This window comes from Rattus rattus, chromosome 3, assembly GCF_011064425.1.
Source record: "Rattus rattus isolate New Zealand chromosome 3, Rrattus_CSIRO_v1, whole genome shotgun sequence".
Lineage (NCBI taxonomy): Eukaryota > Metazoa > Chordata > Mammalia > Rodentia > Muridae > Rattus > Rattus rattus.
In genome coordinates, this window is record NC_046156.1 from 206,575,076 (window position 1) to 206,595,726 (window position 20,651).

General features: G+C 39.4%; 1 protein-coding gene across 3 annotated transcripts in view; it reads left to right on the forward strand.

Annotated features, from left to right (window-relative positions):
• The window catches only part of Vcan (versican), a 97,872-nt gene that overhangs the window by 45,267 nt on the left and 31,954 nt on the right, over nucleotides 1-20,651 (forward strand). For 2 of the 3 annotated variants that reach the window (XM_032899060.1, XM_032899062.1), the window contains 3 exons: nucleotides 10,567-15,783; nucleotides 18,921-19,034; nucleotides 19,580-19,693. In XM_032899060.1, the coding sequence (XP_032754951.1) occupies nucleotides 10,567-15,783; nucleotides 18,921-19,034; nucleotides 19,580-19,693 (5,445 nt within the window). The remainder of the gene's footprint in view (nucleotides 1-10,566; nucleotides 15,784-18,920; nucleotides 19,035-19,579; nucleotides 19,694-20,651) is intronic. The other variant, XM_032899063.1, reaches the window with a different exon arrangement.

Below are 20,651 nucleotides of genomic sequence, written 5' to 3' on the forward strand. Positions count from 1 at the left end.
CCCAGAGTTTTCTTGGTTTGAACATCTGTGCGGCCTGAACAGTAGATCACACAACCCTGCATTGCTAAGCTCATCTCCTCTTCTCAGCATAGCTTTGTAGAGGCCAGGAATGAAGCGCAGTTGGTGTTTCTTTTGTTGCTGGTACCAAATTTTGTAAATCATAAATGGTTTCTTGTCTTCTACATTACTTTTACATCCCTCAAAATCAGAGCTGCCAACAGAAATGTTATCGGGTAGTAGAAGTTGGGATTTCTGTTAGTTAGAACTAAAAGAAACGTAAAACAGTAACTATGGGGTGAGAGGCAGGAAATAGAGAAGAAAGAAGATTGGTATCAGCCTTCGATTTGGGGATTTGAAAAGTTCATACCAATGAAGTATATGTCTTAGCAGTTTATCTTATTGTACTGTTAGTAATATACTGAGTTGTATCAAATAGTATGAAACCAGAAATGTCAGTCATCTAACAACTCTTGTAAAGGGGAAGTTGTACATTCAGTTTAGGGCACTCAAACTACAAAATGGAGACAAGCCTGGCACTTGACCGCATCCTCCCTCCCCACTGCCAGCAAGCGATGGCAGTCATCGGGTGAAAAGCAGAACTGCTACTTAATAGTCGTTCAAATGGAGGGTGTGCATAGGGTAAGGCTGTGATGTTTTATGCAGAGGTGTACGGCTGTAATAGTTTACGCAGAGGTGTGCCTTTAGAGGTGTCCTGCGGTCTCCATTCTGCTGGAACTGCAGAGTTGGTTTTTTCCCTCCACTTCTGAATCATGGGACCATGCTAACCACATACTCAGAGAAAATTGGGAAGTATCTGGTGGTTTCCATGCTGCATGATCGTAGTATGTGCATGTTGGGAGGGGACATTGAACATAGGTGCAGTCTCTCTTTCGTGTGTTTTTAATGTGTTCAAGATACACATTCTTCTTAAAAATGACAACAGGGTTTGTTATTTTCAGAACTCGATGAGATTTACTATGACCCAACTACTCAGTTAACAAATGTTGCTAGTTTTCTAACAATAACCTGATTTTCCGAGTATTTTGAACTTTACTCATGAAAACCCTAACACAGATGTTCAGCTAAGTTCTAAGGCAGGTGTGTTAATGAGGAACCATGGAAAGTCAAACTTTTTATATTTCCAGAATGGAAAAAATCCTTGGTGCATGCATACCATTGTAGAGACCTGTTCACCCGAATAGAATTTACTTTCACATTTACTCTGCATCCAAGTGAGTGAAAATGCCACCCAGGCTACATCAAACCACGGCATGTGTAATTTCTGCTGCACTTAGAGAGTGAGGTAAAACTTGACTTTTATGAAATACCATGAAACAAAACACGCTACTCAAGGCGCGCTTACATCATCCACTCAGACGCATGTTAATGGCAGCAATGGTTTCTGCTGCTGGCGGGTAACTGTAGTTAACAGTTTAAAAATCTGAAGGAACTTCTCAGCCCATAAAGCTTTTATGAGCTGACAAATGCCGTGGGGTGTGGTTAATAGTGGTTCAGGGATGCTGGAACCTTGACTCGTCTCTTGCAGGAGTAATTTGCACACCTGCACGTGGGGGGAATTATTAGAAGGCTTTCTTTGTGAACGGGTCTGAAGGCTACAAGATTTGACAATATAGAAAGGGTTTCTTCAGGAACATCAGGGCTTTTGTTGTTGCTGTTTGTTTTGTAGTTTGGAAAGAGCACTCAGGTGGAATTACTTGAAAAAGTTACACATTAGTGTAACAGAACTGCAACTGTTAAACCGAACCCACACAAACAAAATGTTACAGTGTCTTTGAGTCAAAACATAATTTGGAAATGTCAGGTGTTAAATGTCAACATCTTGTCAGTATTCATAGTCATACCTCCACATATAGCGCCTTAGCGGGCTGTGGTCACCATTCTTTTTGTCTGTTTTTCTGTCATCCTGAGTGTAACAGTATGAGACGGGTGTAGATTTAAATATTAAATGGAAATGGTAGAAATATAAGATGCTGATGAAATTGTCATGTAGTAATATGTGCATCACTTAGTTTTTGAGAAGCGTAGAATTTTTGCCTCTGCCTTAGAACATTCCTCATGCACAATTATCGCCCGTATTGGTGACATCATTTAGAAACAAGTCCCATTTGCTTTATTTCTACTGCAATTTTTAAATAGGAAAAATATGCACACATAAAGCTTGTTTTTGAGAAATTTGGTTTTGTGGGGAGGTTGAACTACAAGAGGCAGTCTGCACAAACACTGATCATCACTAACTGGATACATGCCTCTGACTTAAGGTGATCATATAAGAGAGTTTTATAGATCATTTCATGTTTTGCTTTCATTCTGAGCAAACGAATAATCATTCTTCTAAAACTGAATTCATTTTTAACCAATAATTTTTAATATAATATATTATATAATTTAAAAAAATCACATTTTACCTTTATGGAATTTTATAATATGTGAAATACATTCTCTCTCTCTCTCTCTCTCTCTCTCTCTCTCTCTCTCTCTCTCTCTCTCTCTCTGTGTGTGTGTGTGTGTGTGTGCTTTTTTCTCTCTTTTTTACTTAGAGGATTCCATTCCTCAGACAGTATCTTACAGGGGCTTTCATGTGTTAGAAAAGATTGGCTGTGACGGTTAATGTTTGGATGGACAGGCTAGCTTCATCAGACCCAGAAGAAAAGTAAACTGCAGACATAACTGAAACAAAACAGAGACACTCATTCCTGGATGATATTTAAAGGGAAAATAAGTTTTAATTTATTATTTTATCCATATGTTTTTTGTTTTGTTCTTATTATTTTGCCCATATGGTTCTTTGTTTGTGTTTTTGCTTTTACTTTTGTTTTTTTCTTTGTACTTGCATGCCTGGTGCTGCAGGTAGGGGTCAGAAGTAGCTGTCAGACCCCTAGAACTAGGATTGCGATGGTTGTGAACTGCCATATGTAGGGTGGCAATGGAACCTAGGTCATTTGCAAGAATATTCAGTCCTCATAACGGCTGAGTTATTGTCGCAGTCTCCTGAGTATATTTTTGGTAGAAATTATCATGACTACCCTTAGCTCATAAAAAGGTATACATTTATCAATCACAGGTACCTTTGCTGTCTCTATTCATTATGTTAAATGAGGTCATTTAAGTCCGTGTTGCTTCAGTCTTGTTGACATCTCTGTGCTCTTAGATAATGTTATATATAATGCGAAGAAACAAATAGAAACATATTTCGCTATTTGCTTGAGGGAAAATATAAATATAAAATATAAAGGATCCCTACAGTAAGAGAGAAAGTTTCTAGTTCTCTCTATCTCTCTTTGAAAATGTAAATGCCATGTCAGTAAGATGTCCCGAAATTTGTGTACACTCATATCATTAGTGCACAGTACATGTGTGGGCAGCTCTTGAAGAGTTTATGGTTTCACATAGAATGTATTCCTGATGCCCCGTGGAAAGGGTAATTGAGTTACTTGAGCCATATGCTGCAAAGGGATTTGTTTTACTAAAGTGCAAAAAGGAGACACAAATATATTAATGTATGTTTCTAGGAATATACAGGAACACAATATAATCCCCATTTCCCAGCAGTACCTCATGCTTCTTGTCTTTCTAGGAAGCCCACAATGCCATGCTTTAAAAGATTTGTCAGAGAGCAATCCCGAATAAGGTCAGCCTTCTCTGTACTAGATAGGGACTCAGAACTCATCTTCATGAAAACGGCAGTGTTCACTCCATCCTTGAGCACCATTCACGTTCCCTGGGGACCCACAACCAAACCAACCTGAGTTCCCAGCAGGCAATCATCCAAGTTGCAACTGCCTGACACAGATGGACACAGGGAAATCTCCCAATGCATACCTTGCCTACACTGTTTCTACGCTGCTGTAGGTCAGAAGCATCCAAATAAAATAACCACAACTCCAACCACCCCAGACAACTAAACTGAATTGCTAGTGGGAGGTGTATGCATTGTAATTTCATTCCTTTACTAAATCTGCCTGAAATCTTGTTCAGATTTGACATCTTTATAGTTTTGCTGAACAGCGTAGCGAACATCTAATAGAGCAAAGAGCTCCTGACTGAGACATAGCCTGCTGAGATACAGACTTCGTCAGGTTCATTGTACTCTGCCAGCTTTGAGTGGGAAGAATTTGCCCAATTTAATCTTTCTTTGCTGAAACTGTAGTCAGCGGTCGGATTCCGGCAAGTGTTCTGTTAGTCACAACTCTTACTACACCTTGGTATCTGTAAGTAAGGAGAAAATGGAAGGAAGTATCTATGACATAAATGTTCTTTCAAAGTACTAGGAATGATTACCATCGAATCCACAGTAGTAGTGTTGACTAGGTGGGTTATTTTAGTCTCTCAGAATTGTGTACCTCACTTGTATGCTATATCTTTGTTGAGTTTTGTCTGCCAACCCAAGAACTAAAAGTGATCCATTCATGGCATAATAATTCTTTTTCTTTGCATGGATCAAGTAAGTTTCTTCAATTAATTTATATTTGAAGGATGATGTATCAGGAGTACCTACATTTCCATAACCACAGAATTCTCTACTATCTGAGATTTTTTTTGTATGATTCACATGCCTCTGTCTTTGAGCTATAGTTACTACAAAGACCTGCTATTGCTTCACTTGGAGACATAAATATTTCAAAGGCGCTTCAGCCCAGTGGCAACCTTTTGATTCTTAATGCTAAATCACTAGGAAGATATTCTTGCAACTGAACTCTCAAAAGGGAGAGCCTAACAGGGTAAAATATTCTGTGTTTACAGGATATCATCCTATACTTACAGGATCACTTTACTTTAATGTTGGAAAATAGATCTGAGAAATGTGAGATGAGAAAATAAAGATCTGTGGTGGTAAAAGCCTGTAATGAGCACTTGGGAGACTGAGGCAGGAGGATAGCAAAAACAAGTATATGCATAATAACCACAATAACAGACCATATAATGTAAGTCCTATGCCCTACATGTAAAAATACAGCCATTTTCTGTGTGAGAGTGTCATCTGTCTATGCAGTATCTATCTATCTTAGCTGACACCTCACAAATGGAAGGGCAATGCAAAAAAGATGCTAACTTTTTGAAGCAGGCCAAAGCAGGAATGAAGGGGATATTGAAATAGGACTACAAAGCTGCTTGCCTACTGTTTGCAGGTACAGAAATGCCAGTAGAGAATGGAAGGAGTGGGGTGACTGTGGATCCATCAGTGAGGCTGTTTGAATGTCCCATTACAGGGGTCAATTTGAAGAGACGACTGGAAGCAAGATTAAGTTCTGACCAAGGAATAGCCAAATAGAGCTGGGATTGCACTCTGTGGCTTAGTAGACGGAATCTGAAGAGACTATAAGCTTACCCATCAGAGTCTACTTTATTGTAGTCAAGGACTTCCTTACTTTTAAGTTTTTGATTCTGATTCTAGCATTAGGATATCTGGTAATATCTATCTGTGGATCTGTATCCATATCATCTGTATCTATATGTATGTGTGTATGTCAATGGACTCAAATGCTAGAGAACTAAAGGATTAGCGGTGTTCTACTTCACGGTTGGCCTTTATTTGGTCAATCCAAAAAGTTATGTGTATGAGTGCTTTTCCTGAATGTGTGTCTGTGATCCATTTGCATGCCTGGTACCTAGAAAGGCCAGAGAGAGTGCTGATTCCCCTACAATTGGAGTTATAATCAGTTTTGGAGCTTCTGAGTAGGTGCTAGGGATCTAATTCAGACACTGAGGAAGAGCACCCAGACTTTTAACCTGCTGAATGAGCTTCCTGCCCTTATTGGTTGCATTCTTTTTTTGAAAAAAAAAAAGATAAATTTTTAGAGAATTTCACAGAATGTATTTGGACCCCACTCACCCCAACTGTGCTCAAGATTCACTTTGGCTACCCAGCCCACCCAATTTCATTCCGTCTTTTGACTTTTTAAACCTACCTACTCGAGTCCGTGCTGCTCAAATGCTCGTTGAGTTTAGAGTGGTCTCCTGGATTATGGTCAGCCTAGTAAGAAGATTGATTCAGAGAGCATTTTGAAGTTCAATTGTCCAAATGACTTGTTTTTCATTTAGTTTTATCTTACTACATGGGTGTTTCCCAAATGACTCTGATTGCTTCAATACGCTGTCTAGAAAAAAAAAAAAACAAAAAAAACAAAAAAACAGTTGCTCTGTTAAGAGGGAGTGGAATCCCCTATGCCCTTTCTAAGAAAGAAGAGCCTACACTTGGTGCGGTCTCCTTAACTGAATTCAGGCAAGATGGCTGCATCTAAAAATAGCCTCTCACTTGAAGGAATTGTGTTCTTTGAGAATAATTGGAAGTTGAAAAAGATGCGTGTTTACCGTAACATGCTCGCCTCTTCAACGTGAGGCCATCAGAAGCTGCCTCCCTTTTTACATATGTGTATGGTCCTTTCTGGATGTGAAGTTTGTAAGCTGAGGAAAAGGTGTGCGGTGCTCAGCACACAAAGTCTGTCAGGGACTATAGCATGCTTAAGCGCTGCTCCAAGTAGGTCACGGCTAGCTAAGTCTTACGTAGACAAGGATCACAGAACACAGCGATCATTGGATCTCTGATCTTGGTCACCTCTCTGGTGTTAGGGAGATCTGTTTCGTAGATATTAGCATCATATCCTACCCAAGAGTTGAGGGAATAAAGGAGCAAAAGAATGTGCCTATATTTTGGAAGGCATTTGTACGCTGATTTTTAAATATTGTTTAAAATATTAAGCTGGGGCAGTCTATGTCACAAATTTTTTAAATGCTGAGGATTAAGCAATTGGATTAAAAATCATTGATGTTACTTTTTCCTCTTAAAGGAATACTTAGCCATTTATTTCAATTAAGAATTGAGGGCCGATGAGTGACATAAAGGATTCATTTCTATATGGGTGTTGGATTTACAGTTACACGAAAGCTTGACATTATGAGGCTTTTCTTCACTTTAAGACTTGCAAGGGATCTGCAGTGTGACTATTTTATTTTTGGAATAAGAAACTTGATAGAAAAAATATATACATGCATATATATATATATATATATATATATATCAACAAATTCCATTTTAAAGGAAACACAGTCTTATCTATCTTTGTTGAGTAGGCTGAAATATTTCATTCAATTAAAGACTCTTAAACTTAAATTATAAACCCTCCTGAAGAGAATATGAACTTCGACCAGTCACCTATGCCTGATAGCAACTATGTTTTGTGTCTGGTTACAGAATGACTGCAAGACTTGTGCTTTGTCTGCAAAATTCTGCTATGAAGGACTTAAAAATACTTGGTGAATAGTTAGTTGTCCATAAAGCCCTGTGTGAAATGCCATTAAAAAAAACCATTAACCCTGGTACTAGTAGATTCATGTCAAGCTGTTAAAATACACCCGTATAAACACAGAAAAGATTATACACACACTCTACAGAGTTCTGTGGTTTGACTCTTGAAATCTAAATAAATGTTATATTCTCCTTAGAGTAAAATTCTGAAATAAAGTACTCTTTTAAAAGGGCCCATTCTTCTAAGAACCTGGACTGTCAGTAACCCTGCTAAGTCTTTCTTGTTAGTGTGAAATAGAGCAGATCACTATTTTGAAATGAAACAGGACTTTAACAATAGCACAGGTGTTCCCCCCCATATGCCACAAAGAAACTTTTCTGGTTTGCCATAATTATAGCTGTTCTGACTCCTTAATAACATGTGTGGTAGGTGGGGGTGGTGACAGGAAAGGGGGATGCAGAGGCAATTTTGGAAAATGAATAAACAAAAATGGCCAAGTAGGATTTGATGAGTTGTAAGGAATTATTGATGTCAATTCAGGTCCTGTGGGCAGGAAGAATTCACCTACTTATGTATATTGTAGAGTGAGTTTAATATAAACTCTGCCCCTGTTCATGAAATGTTGAAAGTGTGGGAACAAATCAGATAAATCAGACAGTATAAAGTGTGAAAAAAGAAACAAAGTCAAAACTCTAGGTAGTTAGCAGTTTTCTATCTTCAAACCAAAGTTACAAAATCCAAGGAAAGCATTTGTAAGTTGACACAATGAACAAAAGGAACACTTGTTGCCAACTTGTGACGATATTCCTTTCAGAAAAGGTAAACAGTAACTCTCATTCTGCATTTTTTGTTTGCTTTAGTTAAGTCTTTTTTAGTAGGAAAATTCTAGAACACCATATAACACAAAGATTGTGTTTTCATATTAAATTAGAACATTTTGTCAAGTAAATACATTCTAGATGCTCTTGTCACATAGAAAACCACATAGCATGCTATGTGTGTGTTTGCTTTCTTATGTCAATCACTCTACCATTCATAAATATATACTAAACCTAACATATATCCAGTGAGTTTAGCTGACAGGAAAAATTACAATATTTATCCAACAGGAACATTAGGTATTAATGAAGCAACACATAATGAAATCCATGAGAATGTTAGCCATTTAAGCCAGGTACATTTTGGCCCTCTAGTATGCAGACGTTATAATTTAATCTGGACTTATTCAGCTATATTCGAATAGTATTGATGAGGAACTACTTGTTTTAGTGATAAAATTGATTTTATATTTCAAGAGTCCATATGCAAAGGCATTTTAATGTGGTCTTTCATATGCTTTGAGCATTGTCTTTATATTCCTTCTCATGGTACAAAGTATACCTTTGTTCAAACTATCTGTGATTTTTATTGTGTCTTCTTTTAAAGCTTACAATGGTCACTATAAGATCACAGTAACAGCTAATATTGGACAGACATCATTTTAATGATGCTTTTGTAAAAGCTTGTGCATTTAATCATATTCTTAATTTGGTATTAAAGATCAGATGAAACACCTATGCCAGAAATAGCATGTAATTGTTTTGTGCTTTGATGTGTAGTAGAATTAGGCATGGATCTAGCTTCTCTTTATGGCTGAAATACTTTTTAATCATTTTAGTATCCACATGCTTTAGCTTGGATAAATGAAATCCAAGTGTATACATTCGAATGGATGGAAATGTGTATAATGTGTCAAGTGTGAGGGCAAAATAGAATGTTATAGTTAGGGTGAAAAAGTAGACACACAAATAATATTTTAGTAAAATGATTTATTGGGTACGTCCTGGCCTACAGACAGCATAGTCTTTTTATTTCAGGCATTAGGGTGAAAGAGAAAATGGAATTATAGTATGTGTCTCCTGAAGTCATGTTTGTTGGCTTTCAAGGTAAAAAGTCAATACACGTCCACAGAGTTTGCCTTGGTAGTTCAACAAACATTACATCAATGCACAGTGGAGTGGAAAAAAGCAAAATTATACCAATAGTCCTCGACTAGATTCCTTATCAGATGTTGAATGTTGGTCCTTCCCAATGAGGAAGGAAGCAGCTTATAAGAAGAACTATCCAGCAGAAAATATTTTTCTCTTTTAGAGATGTGGTTATGGAGGCAGAGTTGGCTCTGCCATGCTTGTTCCTTCTGTGTGTTTCTCAGACTCACCATAAACCTGTGTGTGAGAAGTCGGGGCTAAACTGAAAGCTAATTCTACACCACTGTTCCTCTGGGCAACTGGTAAGGCCCAGTGTAACGTGTCTAGTCCATGGCCTCGAACTTCCACAAGCACTGTGGTAACAATGGAAGTAGGGCAGCTGGAGTAGCAGGACCCCATCAAGGATGGCCGAATGCATTCTGGTATGGGAGAAGCCTTTTCTCTTTTTCTATAGCACTAGGCTGAAAGTTTTGCTGATGTATTTCTGGCAACCGAAAAGTCAACTGGGCTTAGCGCTTGGTGTCATTTGGCATGGCAATGCAAAGGATGGGTTGATATGTGTTACTTGAACTTTGTAATTAGACTACATGCAACATCAGGATTGTCATTCGTTAAAATGTTAGTAGCAAGAGAGAAAATCAGTCTGCCCCTGGTACATATCATAAAGGACACTGATGCAAAGGAGAAAAATTATCCCCTTGGTCTTTTCAAGACAACCTGTACCAGACCCTTCCCCCACTGGATATAGCCCATTCAGGGAATTCTTCTTTGATATATAGAAGTTCCTATTGCTTCAGTGAGTGCGTGCCCATTACATCATAAATAGGATAGAACAAACTACTTTTCTAAAAATAGACCATTAGGACAGAGATTGAAGATGCCAGAAGAAATTTCATCTCATTTCTTATTGAATACCGAGAAGACCAATCATTTTTTTAATGTATGGAATTATGACCAGTTGTTTTTATTTACAGTCTGGAGAAATGGTCTTGATTTCAACTTTCCTTGCAGCTCATAGCGTCATCAATTTTGCATTCCAGAACTAAGTGTCAATATAATTTCCTTTTCCTTTGAGAATTTTGTTGTCATCTTAAGCACATCAAAGTGTTTTTGTAATTTGTTTCTACACACCAAACGTGGATTTTTTTCTCCTTATTGTAATTATATAGCAGCAAATTTGAAAAGCAGGAACCATTCACATAAAGGTGATTTCACATGACCTGTGACAAGTCGGATCCTTCTCTTTGTGGTATGAGTGTGACCATCCTTTGTCTTCTGTCATACCCTGCCAAATCTTCCATTTAAGTATTGTGAAAACTCTTTGTTTTTTTCAGGTCGAATGAGTGATATGGTTGTAAATGGTCATCCAATAGATTCAGAATCTAAAGAAGAGGAACCTTGCAGTGAAGAAACAGATCCACTGCATGATCTGTTTGCTGAAATTTTACCCGAGTTACCAGATTCCTTCGAAATAGACATATATCACAGTGAGGAAGACGAAGATGGAGAGGAGGACTGTGTAAATGCAACTGATGTAACAACTACTCCGTCAGTGCAGTACATCACTGGGAAGCCACATGTCACTACAGTGCCCAAAAACCCAGAAGCTGCAGAAGCTAGGCGTGGCCTGTATGAAAGTGTTGCACCTTCTCAGAATTTCTCAGATACTTCTGCAACTGACACCCATCAGTTTATACTGGCAGAAACAGAATTGTCAACTACCATGCAATTTACCAAATCTAAAGAAGCCACTGAATTGTTAGAAATCACATGGAAACCCGAGACTTACCCTGAAACACCAGAACACTTTTCAAGTGGTGAGCCTGATGTTTTCCCTACACTGTCATCCCATGATGGTAAAACCACCAAATGGTCAGAGTCCATCACAGAGAGCAATCCAAACCCTGAAAATCCAGAACGCAAACAACCTAAACCTATACCTCTGTTTCCTGAAGAGTTTTCAGGAGAGGGTGCCATTGACCAAGCATCCCAGCAAACAATCTTTTCCAGGGCTACAGAAGTAGCACTTGGTAAAGAGACAGACCAAAGTCCTACCATATCTACCTCTAGCATACGTTCAGGTTCTGTGTCAATAAATGCCTTGGAGGAAGATCCAATTGCTCTAACAGGAATCTCACAGACTGATGAATCCATGTCTACTATGGAAAGCTGGGTAGAGATGACCCCTAGCCAAACTGTAGAGTTCTCTGGGAGTTCTTCAGCTCCTACTATTGAAGGGTCTGGGGAAGTAGAAGAATATACAAATAAAATTTTCAACACGGTAACTGATTTGCCACAGAGAGAGCCTACAGATACGCTCATCCCCTTGGATATGAGCAACATCATGATCACAGACCACCACATTTATACTCCTGCAACCACCGCTCCTTTGGATTCACAGCTACCTTCTACAGATGCACGGCCTACACAATTTGGAATTCAAACCACCACCTCTGAGTGGGTTTCCAGTACATCTTTTGAAGGAAGGAAAACAGAGGAAGACAAAGAAAGAGATACAAATGCAGCCCACACAGGGGAAGTCCAACCAGCGACAGAGAGGTCAGATCACTTACTCTTAACTTCAGAATTAGAAAGTTCAAATGTGGCTGCATCTAGTGCTTTGGACACCTGGGAAGGTTTTGTGCCAGAGACAACATCAACAGTGTCCGAAAAGGAAATGGCAAACACAACTCCTGTTTTTACAGAAACAAGTGATGTAGCCAATTTGGAGACACAGTCTTTTGAGCATAGTAGTAGCAGTCAGCCCAGGGTACAGGAAGAGCTGACCACTCTCTCAGGAAAGCCCCCCTTGATTTTTATGGACCTGGGCTCAGGAGAAGCTAGTACTGATATGGAATTCATCACTGCTTCTTCATTTACATTAGATTTAGAGTCCGATACCAAAGTCAAAAAAGAATTACCCAGTACTCTGTCTCCCAGTGTGGAGACTTCATCCTCCTCTGAGCCAATAGGATTAGCTCCGAGTACTGTATTAGACATAGAAATTGTGGAAGTTATGAATCAGACATCCAAGAAGACACTGATTTCTGAACTATCAGGAAAGCCAACCTCCCAAGCAGAAGTAAGGGATTTATATCCAGGTTTGGGAGAAGATTTTAGTGGTGACTCCAGTGAATATCCAACAGTGTCTTCTACAACAATGAAAGAGGAAACAGTGGGGATGGGAGGCTCTGGGAATGAACGAGTTAAGGATACACAGACTTTATCATCTATACCACCTACCTCAGACAACATCAACCCAGCACCTGACTCAAAAGGACTCGGCAGTACTGTGGCCAGCACCACAGCTTTCCCATGGGAAGAGTTCATGACCTCAGCTGAGGGCTCAGGTGAGGAGCTGTCCTCATTCAGGAGCTCTGTTAGTCCAGTGTTTCCACTAGGTGTGGACATTTTTCCTACTACAGAGTCTCCATATTTTTATCAAGAGTTTGAAGAAGCGGCTGCAGTGACAGAAGCAGGTAAACAATCTGCTTTGCCAATAGCAGTGAGTGGAAATACTGTAGATCTGACAGAAAACAGGGACATAGAGGTAAACAGCACAATGTCAGTAGACCTTCCCCAGACAATGGAGCCAGCCAAATTATGGTCTAAACCAGAAGTCAATCCTGAAAAACAAGAGATTGGAAGCGAAACAGTGACACAGGATAAAGCTCAGGGACAAAAGTCTTTTGAATCGCTCCACAGTTCTCTTGCACCAGAACAAACAACTTTGGAAACCCAATCACTTATTGAAACTGAAGTCCAAACTTCATATTACTCTATGTTAACAACAATGAAAACATACAATACTAATGAGGAAGTGGAGGAGGAAGGCATGTCCATAGCTCATATGTCTACTCCAGGTCTGGGAATCAAAGGCTTGGAATCATATCCTACCCATCCTGAAGCTACTGGGAAGTCACACTCTTTCTCAGCTACTGCTTTAGTGACTGAGTCTGGACCAGCTAGAAGTGTAGTCATGGATTCCTCAACTCAAGAGGAAGAAAGTATAAAACTCTTCCAAAAGGACATGATACTAACACATAAAGAGTCAAATTCTGATCTCTCCTTCTCTGGACTGGGATCAGGAGAGGCTTTGCCTCCTCTCCCTACAACATCAGTGAGTTTGACTGACATGGGAAAGATCAATAGCACATTGTATCCTGAGACATCTCACATGGAAAGCTTAGGAACAAGCATCTTAGGAGATAACATGGAAGACCATGAAAGAATGAAAAATGTGTCAAATGAAGTTAGAACCCTCATTTCCAAAACAGGCAGCATTTCCCAAGACAGTACGGAGTCACCCAATACAACTTTGAGTGATACCAGAACAGAAGAATCTACAACTTCACCTCTTCCTTTCATGAAGCTCATGGACACGGAACATTCTCCAAAACAGACCCTCAGGTGGGAAGAGGAAATCCAGACCCATAGGCCACAAACTATGACTGGACAGATTACCAATGACAATTCTTCAGTGTCAGAAGCTGAAGCAGCAGCAACCTCTGCCCCTGCTTTTCTGCCTGAAACCTACAGTGTTGAAATGACCAAAGCCTTTGCTACATCACCATCACAAACATCTGACTTGTTTGATGTAAATTCTGGAGAAGGATCTGGAGAAGTGGATGGTCTTGACTTAGTGTACACTTCTAGAACTACTCAGGCAAGCAGTCAAGGAGACAGCATGTTTGCCTCTCATGGATTCATTGAAAAGCATCCAGAGGTGTCAAGGACCGAGACTGGAGCTACTGATGGATCTCCAACAGCTTCGGCGATGTTCCTACATCAGTCAGAGTACAATGAGAGTTCCCTGTATCCAACCAGCACACTGCCAAGCACAGTGACATATGAGAGTCCCTCAGAAGGTATTGCAGATGGTTTGCAAGACCATATCAGATTCGAAGTTTCTACCTTGAAACCTAACAGAAGGAAAACCACTGAGAGCATTATTATAGATCTAGACAAAGAGGATAGTAAGGACTTAGGATTGGCAATTACTGAGAGTGCTATTGTTGAAATTCTCCCTGAGCTGACATCAGATAGAAATATTATTATAGACATTGATCACACTAAACCTGTATATGAGTACATCCCTGGAATACAAACAGACCTAGATCCAGACATACCATTGGGGTCACATGGCAGTAGTGAAGAAAACCTTCAAGTTCAAGAGAAGTATGAAGCAACTATTAACCTGTCTCCAACTGAGGAAGCATTTGAGGGCTCTGGTGATGCACCTCCTGCTGGTCACACTCAAGCGATATACAATGAGTCTGTGACTCCCAGTGATGGAAAGCAGCCAGAGGACATAAGCTTTAGTTTTGCAACTGGAATCCCAGTTTCTAGCACAGAGACAGAATTAAATACTTTCTTCCCTACAGTGTCAACCCTGCACATTCCTAGCAAACTAACCACCGCTAGTCCAGAGATTGATAAACCCAACATTGAAGCAATATCACTGGATGATATATTTGAATCAAGCACCTTGTCTGATGGCCAAGCTATTGCAGACCAGAGTGAAGTAATATCAACACTGGGCCATTTGGAAAAGACACAGGAAGAGTATGAAGAAAAGAAATATGGAAGTCCTTCTTTTCAGCCAGAATTCTTTTCAGGAGTGGGGGAAGTATTGACAGATGCCCCTGCTTATGTAAGTATTGGTAGGACATACTCTGTAGCTCAGCCTTTAACAGAATTCCCCAATGTGGTAGGACAATCTGACTCCACACATTACACTGAAGCAACATCTGCAGTTTCCTCTGTGACAGAGCTGTCTCCTCAGACACCATCTTCTCCCTCTCCTGTCTACATAGACAGTGGAGTCTCTGAATTCACAGAGGTCCCCCACAAAAGTGCTCAGCCAGCTCCTACTGCCGCCTCATCACAAAAGTTGATAGAGGGTTCTTTTAAGGAAGTGCGTGCTAATATTGAAGCTACCATCAAGTCGTTGGGTGAAAAGGATCACGGGACATCGTCTCCATCCATGTCTCCTAGCCCTGCTTTAGACATTTCAGAAGACGACAGTAAACCTAAGTTACTAGAAGACCTGGAAACTCCTCCCACAAAAACCGAGACTTCCCAAGATTCCCCAAACAAAGCAAATGATCAGATTCCAGGAAAAACAGCTGGAATCCTTGCTGGTATCAAAACAACAGAGAGTGGACCAGTCATTACAGCTGCAGATGACATGGAGCTAGGAGATGCCACACAGCGGCCACATTCTGCTTCTGCTCCTGCAGCTTTCAGGGTTGAGACAAGTATGGTACCTCAGTCCATCCCACAGGAGCCTGAGAGGCCAACCTTTCCTTCCCTGGAAATTAACCATGAAACACACACATCATTATTTGGAGAATCTATATCGGCAACATCTGAAAAACCAGTGTCCCAAAGAATTCTTGATTACAGTAACCAGGCAACAGTCAGTACTCTGGATCTAAATACTGAACATTCAATACCACCATTTTCCATTCTGGACAATTCTAACGAAACTGCTTTCCTGATTGGCATTAGTGAAGAGACCGTGGAAGGCACAGCAGTTTACCTACCAGGTAAGATGTCAACATTGCTACATCTGTTTCCAAGGCTGGGATGAGTCCCTTGGTTCTATATATCTGTCTATGCCTTTTATTGTAATGTGAAATTCATAGCCACTTTTATATTGTTCAGGCCAAGCCACAGTAGAGAGTCATAAGTCAATGCAATGAATGTAAGTATGGGCACTTCTGTACTTTACAGACGTCCTTTGCTTCCCCCATGCCCCTGCGTCTTACTGACAACATACAGTTGTAACATGGATAAAGTGAAATAATAATCTAAAACTCGTGTGTTTTCATCTACAGCTGAAATATTGCCTTGTTGTAGGTCCTACAATATATGCCATAGCTGTGAAAATGGGGGAAAAAAATCACCCTTTTCTTTTAACCCTCCCCCCATTTAAGAGATGTTCTTATGACAGCACCGAAATCTGTTAGGCCTTTAAGTTTTGAGAATAGTAAGTGTTTCTTACAGATGCCTTGTGGTCAGTTGTTCCACCAGTTACCGTTTGTACTCTAGTGTGACGTGATGCCCTTGCTTGAAACAGTTTATACAATTCTGCTGACTCAGCTCCTAGTCATAGTGTATTTAGTATGTTTACATTCTACCTCTTGAAAAATTAATTTCTATTTATTTACTGACTATAAAAAGCATAGAATTGGTACTACTTCATATAGACCATTTCATTTAATCTTCACGAAATGTCTAAATGCTCATCCTTTTACATTAGCTCAATGTAAAAGGATAAGACATAGGTATTCAGAAAGGGCCAGTAATTTGCCCAAGGATGCACAGCCATACCATGGCAGAAATGGTGTTTTAATCCAAAACAGCCCTAATCTGACGTCCATGGTCTTTTTACTGCCCTTTTACTGGTTTTCGATATAGCGTAAAACTAACGACTGGTATTTAATAATATATAGACAGTAAACTTGAAATTTTTACTTAGTAGAGGTGACATTTTTCTTAATCTAAGTTTTTTAGTCTGTTCCTGGAATGCTATTATTTAAATAGGAATAATAATGGAACCCACCAGTAACTGCCATCATTTAATGACTTCCTAGAAAAGGAAAGAAAGCAAGAAAGGAAGGGAAGAGAGGAAGGAGAGACCGAGGGAGGGAAGGAGGAGCAATATTAAGGACTGTCTTGGTTAGAAATACATTTTAGCTTAAATACTGTACTTTAGGTCATGGCTATTAAAATTATTCTTCTAGTCTTACTAATATTACCGGGACACATGTTTTACCTTGGGAAACAGAAGAATAGCTTTATTTAAAGCTTGAGGTTTTAATAAAATAGTAATAGTTTAATAAAATGATAACAGAGTATTTTGTGCTCCAAGGTGGTTGACACTGGGGATATGTTGGGGATACAGTAAATATATAATTATCACCTAGTCATCTGGCCCATATTTATTGTTTTACCATTAAGTTGAAACGCACTTAAGAATATGGAAATAATTGACAGAGGATGGGGAAACATCTCTGTACGGTTCAGACTCCAGGACTTACTGAGACAGTGTTCTCAGTAGTAAGTAGTCAGTCGTAGTAAGGACTATTTCTGTACTCTAATTCAGGAGGCAGCGTCCTGTGTAGGGGGCCTGGCCTATCTGCTGCAGGTTTAGCTTTCTCAGGTCCACCCAAACTACTCGGGCAAGAACAATGTGCTAAAAAGGCAAGCCCGTCTCTTAATCAGAACTGCTTTGAGTTCACAGAAAAAGCTCTTTTCCTTCCCATACCTGTCACCTGAACTCAATGTGGTACCTGGTGTCTATGATGGGGGTGAAAACAGTCACAGTACCATAGGCTTGGCCACCTACGTGTCCGTTGGATTCCATTTAGTGTCCGCATGTCACAGGTTACAGCCTTGTCACCAAGGCAATATGTGGAAAACCAAGTGTTAGGGAGGTTTTAAGAATCTTTGGAAATGCAAGAGAAAGTATTTTTAGAAAAAATCAAGGCAGATTTTAAAGAAACTGAAGTATATATCTGGGTTTACCTGATTTTAATATGAACTAAAAATGGATGTGTAGATTCATCAGGCCCATCTAGTTGTCCAGATTTCACCCAATGCTGTAAAGGTTGACTTTGAACTTCTTGTCTGAGATCTTCACGTTTCTTCTATAGCCAATGTTTCACCAGATATTAGATATTTCTTCATGTGCATGTATTTCAGATTTAGGATTTATACGATTTTTGAAACTGCAGTTGTATACACACAGCATCTATGTAATTTAAATTGTTTTGCAAAACTTCCAAGTTTCACTTGGATCCCTGGACAATTTGGGAATTAAACATCTCTAAAATAATACTCAAGTTCTCCATAATATTCATATATCTAGACAATGTTATGAAATAAAATATATGTTTCAGAGGTGTAAAGTATTTATATTTAAAAACATCCCTTAAATTATTATATTAAACTGAAAATTTCCGGTTTGAGCTTTGCATCGATCTCTAGGAGGGTTAGTTTATTTATGTTTTATTACGAAAGTTGAATAAAATTTGGGGCTTCATTTTGAGTGAGCTTTTGTATTTGGAGTTGTTTTCATACCATAGAGTTTAATCCATGTGTTGCTTTTCTTCAAGTATAGTTTAAAGGAGTACAGTTGGAACGTGTTTTTGGAAAAGGCATGTTAATGTAGCAGAAGAAACGTCAGTGCACACTTTCGAAGACAGTTTCTGAGCATTAAGTGGTAAAAGGCAATAGTAATTCAAGCACTGGTAACAAGCCAATATGCTAAAAGAATGCATGTTCTGTGTACTCAGCCATTTCACATGAACTAACATCGTTTAAAACAATACATTTCCATTCACTGTGCACATATGTGTAATCATTTTTAACTAAAATCAAATGCCATTATCATGCCAATTAATCTGCCATAGAAAAACGTTAGCTGCCAGATGTGGTATAACGTACTGTTTACAAGTAGTAACGATTGAATCCTAGCAATGAATAGAAGGGATTTGTAACAATTGATTATAATGCCAAGGAACACTCCAGAGTAAAGTTAATTTTATATCCATATAGTATCTTTATAAATTGCTATGGTAAAGCTTATGTTGTGGTAGCAGGAAGAGACATTTTGTGCTAAAATATAGTCAGACCTAGGAGAAACGGCTAATTGTCCTTATTTTCCTGAATGTGCTAGGACCTGATCTCTGCAAAACAAACCCATGCCTCAATGGAGGCACCTGCTATCCTACTGAGACTTCCTATGTGTGCACCTGTGCACCTGGCTACAGTGGAGACCAGTGTGAACTGGGTAAGATGCTCGTGGCTGAGGGGTCGCGGGACTCACACTCTCATTTGGAATCTGTCAGCAACTTCAGAGAAACCCGTGTGTGAAGGAAATGCATCTTAAGTGGGTTAGCTAAACAGAATTTTGATGGGCTCTGTCCATATAATCCACACCCATCAAGGCTTCACAAGATGGTCTTTGCCATTTTGTGAGCATCTGAAGTAACTGTAATGTCAACCACTGGATGGTTGAGATTCCTATTAGTTCTGGGGCTCATTGGATTTACCTAATAGCAATAAAAACAAACACCTTCACCTAGATCATTTTACAATTGCTTTAGGGTGTCCAGTTTCAATAAAGAAAGATTCACAAAAGAAAATTTCAGACCAAAGAAGAGATATTTTGTGTGTATATATAAATTTACTATATATATAACATATGTACACTAAACTACTTTTATATAAAACTCTGGAAATCATATTTAGTTGCCATCATGTATTTTAACTAGCAACCTCACTCTAAATAAAACGTTTTTACCTGCTTTGCTCATGTTTACAATTTTATTTCAGATTTTGATGAATGTCACTCTAACCCTTGTCGGAATGGAGCCACCTGTGTGGACGGTCTTAATACATTTAGATGCCTCTGCCTTCCGAGTTATGTCGGTGCACTCTGCGAACAAGGTAAGAGCTATTAAAGCATTTTTGTGATGAACCTTAGTGATGCTAATTTTCAGATATGCCCTATACGCTTTGCGTTGGAAAAATTCACAGGTTGCATTAGGGTTCCTTGTATGTGGAGAGCTCCAAACATTTAAACTGTAGAGTGGACTTGACTGTGTTTGTTTTGCTGATGTGCTAAAATCATATGGGTATGCTGAGTTGAATGTAAAGACATATGGTCACAGAAGAAACACAGTTATAAGTATTATTCCTGGGAACACCTCAGCATTTACCATTGCAAGGCTTGTACTTTAGAGTCAATACACTCGGTGGTAGCTGCCTTTGTTTTATCCCCATGAGCACTCGAGGCTTATGCTCCAGGGCTTACATCCATGGTCAGCCATCTGTAGACAGTGCCCTGATACATGGTTACAGTGCGTTAGCTGCAGCTTGCCACGTGCTTTGTAGATGATGCTGTGCAACTGCTTCCAGGACACCATCCTAGTAAGGAAGGTTTTCTGAATGAAAGAAAGGCACTTTATGGGGAAATTAAGAGTGTATTTCGGTGGTTGGTGGTAGCAGTGCTTCCTGGTTTCGTCCTTCCAAAGCAGACTGCATGCTCAGCCCACTGAGCTGAACCATGGTTTCCTCCTCTTAAAGCTATGCAGGGGTCTGGCATTGACAAGCGCGCTCAGGGCCAAGCTTCCCCTCCACTGAACGGAATGAAAATGTATTCAACATCCAGGCACGTTGGCTTGGCCTCTCCCACTTTGTGGCATTCATTGAGATGTTCCTTACAGTGTAAGCCAGAGTAAAGCCAGCAGTCATGTGGACTGAAGTTACTGCTCCAGGCTGATGGCTACATTTTAAACGCTTTTTTCTGTTTCTTAAATTGCATAGAGTAAGCCAGTTTCAGATTTTACACATGAAAACAGACCAAGCTCATCTTTTTAGGGTAAGAAACATATTACTTTCACAA